Below are 10,014 nucleotides of genomic sequence, written 5' to 3'. Positions count from 1 at the left end.
AAAAAAAAAAAAAAAAAAAAACAAAAAAACAAAAAAAAAAAAAAAATCAGAAATCACCTGACCCTCTGCCGTCAAATAGAAGTCATCAATGGAAACTGTTGCAGCCTTCCTGAATTTTGGAAATTCATATCAGCAATCTCATTTTTTGCTTTTTTATATGACTTAAAAAATCAACTACTACAATTATGAAAATTGAAATCGTGCAACCAACCTGCCAGTAATTTGGAAGAGATATTCAAGAGCAAAAACAAGTGTAGTCTTCCCACAACCTTGTGGTGCACTAAAACCAATCTACATCACAAGCAACATCACATGAAGTGATATATACAAAGATGCACAGACCCAATACAGATACTAAATTATAGCAAAAAAAAAAAAAAAAAAAAAATTTGGAAACTCAAGTTAAAAAAAAAATTATACCACTAGAGGAGATATATCTTCTCCATCCTTGAATGTGGACCTGTGCTGTGAAATCTGATCTTCACACCACAAAAAGACTGGCACATAGTAGTGATATAACCTTGCTTTCTCAGGAACTGTAAGGTACAATTCATTGAGCTGAAACAATCGACAAAGGTGCGATCCATATTCTAACCACTTGTCAACAGACTCAGCTACCTTTTCCGGGGTCAGTCCCAATTTGTTAAACAAAGGACCTGAGCATATGAATTCAAAAAGGTCCTGCACAGAGGAAACTTCTGCAGGTTTTGTGGGAAACACAGAATATGATGGGCCCAGCCTGCTGCAATCATTGCTGGCAGCAGTGTTGCAACACGTGGAATTGTCTTGTATCCATGAACATCCATGGCCTGTAGAATGAATCCATAAATATGAAGAAGACTAAAGTGGATTATTTGCCAGCAGTGGTCATCTTTTAAATCTTTGCAAATAGTAAATTATTTTGCCAAAGCTTAAACTCAATTTCAGCAAAATAATCTGACTATTTTAAATCTTACATTTATTATGATCTCTATTCTCTAATGTGGATGTTTTGTGCTTCCTATTTCCAGTGATTCAAGGGAAGTCATGAACAACCAATTATCAAAAGCAAATCCAACATGTCATGAAAACATTGCCAACAGATAGAGGCAGGACTAGTCAACTTACCATGAGGCAACAACAATGAAAGCAATAAGACTACTCGTTTTTGCTAATTAAACTCTATCAAGCATCCAAGAAGACACAAAGCTGAGATGAAGCTTAAAATCACGAGGGACGAAAAGATCTCTAGCCTTACTACAGGCATCCTTTCCCATAGACTCAATTTATTCTTAAGTGAGCATGAGTGTAGAAAATCAAGCATAATTTTTGGGTGATGATGGAGAAAAAAAAATGGGCACACATGGTTTGATTGTGAATAAAGAATCAAGCATCCACGGCCAAAGTAGTTCATAAATTTATTACATGGCTTTTTAAATCAACATTTGTCTGTAGACCTTTAAACTACATTGCATCTTAATAACTATATACGTGCAAATCCTAAGCTTAACAATGAAAATATATATAGTTTTATAACCAAAAGAAAATATCAAGTTGCATAAATTGACAAATATACTCATGAGATTGCAATTACAATTATGTTCCAATAAAGATAATGTTAAACTTACAAAAACGAAATAAAAAAAAAAATAGTAAAAATTGATAAATTTCAACTTCTTTCCATTACTTACCTCAATAACTCCAAAGGAAATAAAATTATAGATTATTATGACAATTATGTTTCTTTTGTCCATTACATCAGCAAACAATCATACGGCAATATCTTTTGCAGAGAAACTGAAATTCTGAATTTCAAAGCCGTTTAACCCAACTGAACCCAATACATATTTTGCTTGTTAAACCATAAATTTTCACTTTTCTTAACAACCCATATAAAAAGATGACATATGATTAAGATTTTCAGTATATTTTTTGTTGTTTTACCATACTTTTCTCAGCAACCAAACAGGGTCAACATGTAAGAAAACATATAAAGATATTTAAAAAAAGAAAGAAAAAAAAAACAGCTAAAATATCAAAAATGGAATGAGAAATAAGAAAGAGCACCTGATTTTGATAAGTGGGTTGGCATTTGAGAGAGCCTCGAAGCTGTGTGGTTTGATTTGGTTGGAGCACAGAGAGAAGAGGGAAGAGAGAAGCTATAAGGATGAGAAAAAGAATGTAATTTGTGATTACTAATATTATAATGATTATGATTATTAAAATAATAGAGGCAGAGCGAAGCTTTCGGTGACCATGGCTGAGATAAGATATTCATAGCTGCCATGCTCATCTCTTCCTGTGTGGAACTGCGTGTCTGTTTTTTTTATTCAAACCTGTGCCACAGATAAGTTTGAACCGAATAAGTTTTTTTTTTTTTTTTTTTGAGGAACTTGAACCGAATAAGTTGGTAATAGTGTTTCAGCCTTTCAGGTGAAACTACTAAAATACCAAACACAAGAGTCCAAAAATTAATGATTAAGGTTATTGTTTTTGGTTTTCTGGGAGAAAAAGGTTATAGTTTAGAAATATCACAATATTTGGTAGTGCTTATTAACTTTCTCCTCAAAAAACAATTTGATTACCAACTCAATTTATATAACTATTATTTTATACTAGTCGCGAATCTGCACATTGCACGTGATAATATTTTTAGGATGATTTCATTAAATTTATTTTTTGCAGTTTAGACTAATTTAATAAATAATAATATATTTCATAATCATATTTTCATTTATTGTAGGAACAATTATAAATGTAATATATATAATTTTTGTCGTACCATAATGAAAACAATACAACTTTTCTCAAGAATTCAAAAAGTAGCAGAAATATTAATTTTTTAATAAAAATTATTTATAACATTTTGTGTATCATTAAAAAGTATATAGAATTTGAATTTTTTTTTTTGACAAAAAACTTTTTCAAATCCAATTGTATCTAGTGTACAATCAAAAACACCAAAAAACTTATAAAAAAAAAAATCGACAAAAATTACAATTCAAAAAAAGAAAGGGAAAAATAAAAATCACATCAAAGTCAAACTTTTTCTTCCGAATATGTAAAACATTTCAAACGTGATGTGATCGAGCCAAAAATCTAATGCATAATCAAATTCAAAATTTTTAATAAAATTTTGAAGTGACACAATAGAAATATGTCATTATTCCCAAGAAAAAAAGTGTTGGTTATAAGTTTATATATAATGATTGTTACCAAGAGTACAAAGGGGAAATTTAGAGAAATTTTTTCGTACAAATAAGAAGTATTGTGTTAATACCATCATAATCTAATCTAACACATAATCCAACATATGAAAAATGAGTCGATAAATAAATAATTTTAAACAAAAAATTGATTTTTTTTTTCTTAAAAATATCAAAGAATACACAAATGAGATATAGAATATGAGCAATACAAAATATTTGTAAATGCTTAAAACAATTACTCAAGCATCTAACAATATCATATAATAAAGACATAACAATTTGCTACTAATTTGTTAATCAAAATATTTACAAATAATGAAAGGAAACTGTACCAATACCATCTGCTTCAACTGCATTAATTGTTCTTCATCGTATTGTCCAAACTATCTTACTATTTTCCAAATAAACTTTAACCTGACAACAACACAAAATATGGACATATTATAATATGATTTTTCCCTAAATTTGGTCAACAACATTAAAACTATTTTGTGTTGTAAATAAAATGATAATATATATATATATATATTTTTTTTTTTTGCATCAAGTAACACATATAAATTAGTCAATAGTAAGACAATGGGAGTAGAAACCTCATAAAAAATCCAACAAAAAATAAAAAAATAAAGAGAGAGAGAGAGAGAGAGAGAGAGAGAGAGAGAGAGTGAGGGTGAGAAATAACCTTTTTGTATGGGAAAAATATACGTAAAATGGGAGTGAGTGACAAATTTATATTAAGAAAATGAGAATAAGAAAAGTCAAAATAAAGAAAGATAAAGGGACAAAATTATATGTAAAGTTGAAACTGTCTAAGAGGAATATATATAGACAATATTTAGTTATAACATTAAAATTAAAGTAGGTGAATATGTAAAGTTAAAATCATCTAAGATGAATTTGTAAAGCCAATGTATTTATATATTTAATATTGTCAAAAAAATTAAAGGTAAAAAATAAATATGAAAAACAATAATGATGTGGCAATGACATGAAGGATGAGGTGGCTTAATAGGAGCGTAGTAATCATAAATGTTATGCTTCAGCTTTTAGATATATCTATATATATACACATATATAGATATAAATAAGGTGTTGAGGTGATAAGTTTTGAGAGTTAGGCAATTAGCTTATCTCTTTTTCTTTCTTTTTTCCTTTTTTTTTTTTTTTCTTTTTTATCATTCAAAACTTGTTGTGAAAATATATATATATATATATTTTTTTTTTTTAAATATACACATCCCACTTAAAAGTCATAATAACTTTTAAGTTATGAAATTGTTAGTTATCACTTGTCACTTGTTACTAGAATTTTTATTTTAAAAAAAATGCTTACAAACATTTAAAAAATAATAATTTTGGTTAATGGTTCTTTAATTTTATCTTAAAAACATACATTTTAATGAATAAGGGGGCATTTGGTACATGCATTTAAAAATTGAAAATATGTGTGAAAATATATGTGAGTGAAAGAGTGTGTGAAAATACGTGTAATATTGTTTAAAAATTGAAAACATGTATTTAAATGAGTGTTTCAAACAAGACATAAATGATCTCAAAATAGTTTTAAAAACATGCATGGTGTAATTTTTTGCATTGTATTTTGTGTTTTTGAAAATTTTAAAACAAAACTATTAGCTCTACTGTAAGAGAATGCGCCAAGCTGAGCTAACCCTGCTTGTTTTTATTAGGCCTAATGATGAGCCGTTGACCGTTCAATGGGTTAGGTAACTTAGGTTAGGTTGGGCTAGAAGAGAAAACTCTAACTCATAACCTAATAACCTTACCCATGGGCAATGTCCACTTGTTAAGGAGGTGTTCAAGCTCACATGTGAGACGAAATGATAGGAAAATTGTTAAATAATTAATTTCATCATTTCTTAATATTTTAAACTTTTTGAGCAATTGGTAATTTAACAAGGGTTTTTAAAATTTAAAAAGAAAAATATGAAAGAAGTGATATGTTGTTTGTGACAAACAAGTTGCAAAATGATTCCCTTTTTTTAGGTTTTCTTGTATTTTTCTGTTGATGATTAGGATCAGCTCAAGAATTGGCATAAGCTAGCACTATGCCTCTTAAATGCTTAAAATTTTACTCAATCAGTATTTTTCCTATATTTTAGATACTGGAAGTTAGTTTTATTCGGACTCAACTGTAAAATGTAGGATTTGTGATGTGATTCTTCAAAGATGAACTTCTTATCAATCAATTTTACTATAAGTTTTCTCACTAAAATCTTTTCTTTGTTGCAACAGGTAGAACCAACTCGTAAACCAGGGGAATTCATTTAGAACCGTTGACTCTATGCTTGTTTAATTTAGTGTGTTGATAAATGCAGTTATTGGTGCCCTTTCAAAATGAAAAGCCTAGTTTTATCAGAAGAAAACTGTGTTTCTTAGAGAGAATATTCTAGAAGAAAATATCAAATGACAAATTCTGTATATTGTATTGAATAGATTACAATTAATACATCTTATATATGCTAACTAACCATAACTGATTAGGCGCCAAAACTCTATCCTAATAGAATTGTTTAGTGTCCAATAGAATAGAAACACGTGGACTAATAGAGCAACTAACTAATACTCAAAGCCTTATACTAAACTACATATAGTTTTACAAATCTATTAATCAACTACAAGTCATTTAAGCAGCACTGTACTAGTCTTTTAACTGGTGCAGCACCAAGTTCAACCATAATCCTTTAAATCCCCCCTCAAACGAAGGGGAAAAAGGCCCATGAGTTTGATAAAAGAGCATGAAACCAAGAGGAAGGCAAACTCTTCGTAAACAAATCAGCCAATTGGTCCAAAGTTGAAATATACTTGATGATCATATCACTATTCAAAACTTTCTCTCGAACAAAATGATAGTCAACTTCAATATGTTTAGTTCTTGCATGAAAATAGGATTAGAAGCTAAAGCAAGAACTGAAACATTGTCACACCACAAAATTGGAGGATGATACAAATAATTCCCTAAGTCTTTGAGAAGCATCCTCAACCAATACAACTCTGCAGTGGTTATAGCAAGGGACCTGTACTCAGCTTCAATTGAAGATCTAGACACAACTGATTGTTTCTTAGCAAACCAGGTGATGGGGAATTCCCTAAAAAGACAACCATGCCAGTAATAGACCTTCTATCAATGGGATTCCCAGCCCAATCAGAATCACAATAGGTAGAAAGATTGAGAGGACCAGACGTAAAATAGATGCCCAAGTGAAGAGTACCCTTAAATATCTCAGTATTCTCTTTGTAGCAATAAGATGATGTTGAGAAGGCTTACACATGAACTGACAAGCCTGCTGAACTGCATATGACAAATCTGGCCTAGTAAAGGTTAAGTATTGTAAAGCCCCAACAAAGCTTCTATAGGCAGTGGGATCAGGGAGAAGAGGACTGGCAGAAGGAACATGAGAATGATTAGAAGCACAAGGATTAGAACAAGGCTTACTATCCAACATATGAAACTTAGCCAATAAATCTTTGGCATACTTAGACTGATGCACAAAGATACCATCACTAGTATATTCAATTTGCAGACCTAAGAAGTAACTTAAATGACCCAAATCTTTGAGAGCAAAAGAGACACCAAGCTTCTTGATAAACTCAGCAACAAAAGTACTATGGTTGCCAGTAATAATAATGTCATCCACATATAGAAGTAAGTAAAAAATATGATATGAATGAATGAGGATAAACAAGTTACTATCTGCACAAGAAGCATGGAATCCCAAGTGAAAAAGCTGAGTGGTAAAGCTATCAAACCAAGACCTAGGAGCTTGTTTAAGGCCATAAATTGCTTTATGCAACATACAAACATGGTAAGGCTTAGAATGATCCTTACATCTAGGTGGTTGACTCATGTAGACCTCTTGCAACACTCCATGAAGGAAGGAATTGGAAACATCCAATTGCCTTAAGGACCAACCAAAATGAACAACTAAAGCTAGAATTATCCTCATAGTAGTAAACTAATTGGACTGAAAGTTTCGGCATAATCTAAACCATACTACTGCAAGTATCCCTTGGCAACAAGCCTAGCTTTAAATCTAGCAATACTACCATCACTATTTTTCTTAACTTTGTATACCCATTTACATCCCACAACATTCTTATTAGGTGGTAAGGGAACCAGAGTCCAAGTATGTTGCTATTGCAGACTAGTAAACTCAAAATCCATTGCTTCAACCCAATGAGGATACTTAGCTGCTATAGAATAAGATGGAGGCTCAGTACAACTATAATCAGTCTAAAAAGCAAAGACTTTAGGCTTGAAAATACCATTCTTGGACCTGGTAAGCATAGGATGTGTATTGGTGGGGAAAGGAACAAGAGCTTGATGGGAACTAGTGGAATGTGAAACAGCACCAGAATCAGACTTAATAGAATTTACAAAGTTAGGAGCAGGTAACCTAGCATGAACAGGTAGAGGATCAAAAGAATTACTAGGCACAAAAAGGGAATTAGATTCAGATAAAGCAAGACTAGAGGGAGTGCTAGAACTAGATTAAGATAGGCCTAGAGTAGAATTTGGAAGCAAGGAAGAAAGCCAGACATCAAAGGAAGGAGGAGAAGAAGTAGCAAAAATTGTGGAAGTAGACTCAGAATTAGGAACAAGATAGAGAGGAAAAACAGATTCATCAAACACACAATGACATGAAATGTAAATTCTACATGTAATGATATCTAAGCAAACATAACCCTAGGATTGAGGAGGATAACCAAGAAAAATACATTGTCTAGACTTGGGATCAAACTTATGAGAATATTGTAAGGCTTCAAGAAAGGGTAACAGGCACAACTGAAGGTTTTCAAATTATGTTTTTTGGGGGGAGGGGGGGGGGGGGTTTGTGTTCATAGTTAGGATTTTCTCAAATGGGGGTTGGAAAATTTAATTTTTTCAAAATTTTTGTATGGGTTATTTTTCTTTTATTGATTTGCTATGGGTGTTGGCCCCTTGTGGCAATTAGAACATGTATTGAAGGTAGATTTCACCACGTTCTTGCATTTCATCATATATAGGGTGTTAGTGTGTACTTCTTAGACATTTTCTCACTTGTTTGGACTCCGATGAGTACCAAACTTTAAAATTTTTCATGTTTCCTCATTAGGATCATGTTTGGTTTATTGGTTGTGTATTTTATGCACCTTGCCTCACATGTGCATTTCTCATGTCTTGCTCATGCATTTCACACAGCCACCTCTTGCATACACCTTTGCTACCCTTGCCATGTCTTGGTCAATATTTAGTTTCCACATCCTTAGCATGTCATGTTTACTTTGTGCTTTGTAGCATTTTGTTTTTAAGGTGTTTTTTCTTTTGTTTGAGATTCATTTCTATTTCATCTTGTGCCTTATATGCATCCTTATTCTTATTCATGTCTTCATTTCTTTCCCTCCTTCTTCTTGGTCCATTTGTCTATTCATGACAAAAAATGGGGAGAGTATTGTCATTTCTATATGACTCTTGTGCACATTCTTAGAGAGAGAAATTCTATCTCTTGTGCACATTTGTAGGGGTATAAATTCTATAGGGGAGATGCATATACCAAGAGGAAGAAGACATCTTTTATAAGAAAACCTTTTTTTTTTTTGTTTTGTTTTTTTTTTTTTTGTTTTTGTTTTTGTTTTACATTATCTTTATGGTGCTTTAAGTTACTTTTAGTATCTATACTTTGTTGCTCTCATCGCATCGTGTTTATATGTTGGGCATGCAATTAGTTTTAACTTTGCACTTAATTGCTTGCATGTTCAGATGTTCATTTACTCGATAAATGTTCATTGTAGTCATTTTTTAATGATTGTTCATGTTTGATCAAGTTGTGCTTTAAGTTATTTTCAATTGGTATTGACTTGATCACATTTTACTTGTCCTTTATTATTTGTTTTACCTTGAGGGTCTAATGTGTTTTGTGCAAGTGTTTTAAGTTACAGGTATATAAGTTCCAAGTTCATCACAAGTTTTAGATTTAGGTGTGAGTGAGTTTTGCCATTGTTCCCAAACTCATGTTTAAGTTTAGAGTTTGTTATAGGGTGTTTTGTCACGGAATACCCAAAGGGGGAGATTGTTAAGTTATGGTTTTTCACATAACATTTATGTTGGCTTTATTCCATGACAAAAAGTGTTGTAATTGCATTAATTTATTTTATTGTATTTTGTGTGATTTAATTGTAATGAGTTTAGTATTAAGTTGGTGAAGATTGCTCGAGACAGTTAATCTTGTGACTTGTCTTGCGACTGGCTCAGGACTAAGCACTTGCAAAAGGCCATGTGAGGAGCACATGTAGAAGCTGAAGAGTCAGAATATCTTGTGAGTAACTCACGACTTGGCTAACCCATAAGTGACCGGAGAGATGTACTGACATCTGGGATTTTAAGTGTGATTCTGATACCCTTCACCCATACTATATAGACTATTATTACCCACAAAATTGAAAATAGGATATTCAGAATAAAACCCTAGAAATGTTTCTACAACACCCACCTTGTTAAAGAGAACAACTTATCCTTAAGAGAGAAATCCTTGTAATATCTTCTCCTCCCTTCTTCCATTGTTATAGCTTGAGAGGAGATTTGTACCCAAACACAACCCACACCTATTCAGAGTGTAGAGAGTGTTTTGGAGCTTGGGGAGCATTAAGTATTTGCCAAAATAATCTAGTGAGGCTTGGCAGATGCAAATGGGTGGTTTTGTAGGATTTGGGAAGCTAGTGAAGACAAGACTCCGAGAAGTCCGTTAGTAGCTTGAGCTTGGAGAGCTCAAGTACTTTGGGTAGACTAGGCCTAGAGGGTCTTTTTGGTATCCTTGTACTTCAACTTTTC

At 32.0% G+C, this 10,014-nt stretch overlaps 1 protein-coding gene across 1 annotated transcript in view; it reads right to left on the bottom strand.

Moving 5' to 3' along the window:
• The window catches only part of LOC136066691 (D-glycerate 3-kinase, chloroplastic-like), a 10,305-nt gene extending 7,949 nt beyond the window's left edge, over window positions 1-2,356 (bottom strand). Inside the window, exons 1-4 of the mRNA XM_065771412.1 lie at window positions 2,047-2,356; window positions 421-809; window positions 212-291; window positions 31-109 (exon numbers count right to left, since the gene is read on the bottom strand). Of these exons, the coding sequence (XP_065627484.1) occupies window positions 31-109; window positions 212-291; window positions 421-809; window positions 2,047-2,272 (774 nt within the window). The 5' untranslated portion in view covers window positions 2,273-2,356. The remainder of the gene's footprint in view (window positions 1-30; window positions 110-211; window positions 292-420; window positions 810-2,046) is intronic.
• Window positions 2,357-10,014: the final 7,658 nt, after the last annotated feature.

The sequence above is a fragment of the Quercus suber genome, unplaced genomic scaffold, assembly GCF_002906115.3.
Source record: "Quercus suber isolate HL8 unplaced genomic scaffold, Cork oak 2.0 scaffold_43, whole genome shotgun sequence".
Classification (NCBI taxonomy): Eukaryota; Viridiplantae; Streptophyta; class Magnoliopsida; order Fagales; family Fagaceae; genus Quercus; species Quercus suber.
Note: the sequence above shows the minus strand (reverse complement) of the source record. Positions and strands in the feature narration are given on the sequence as shown.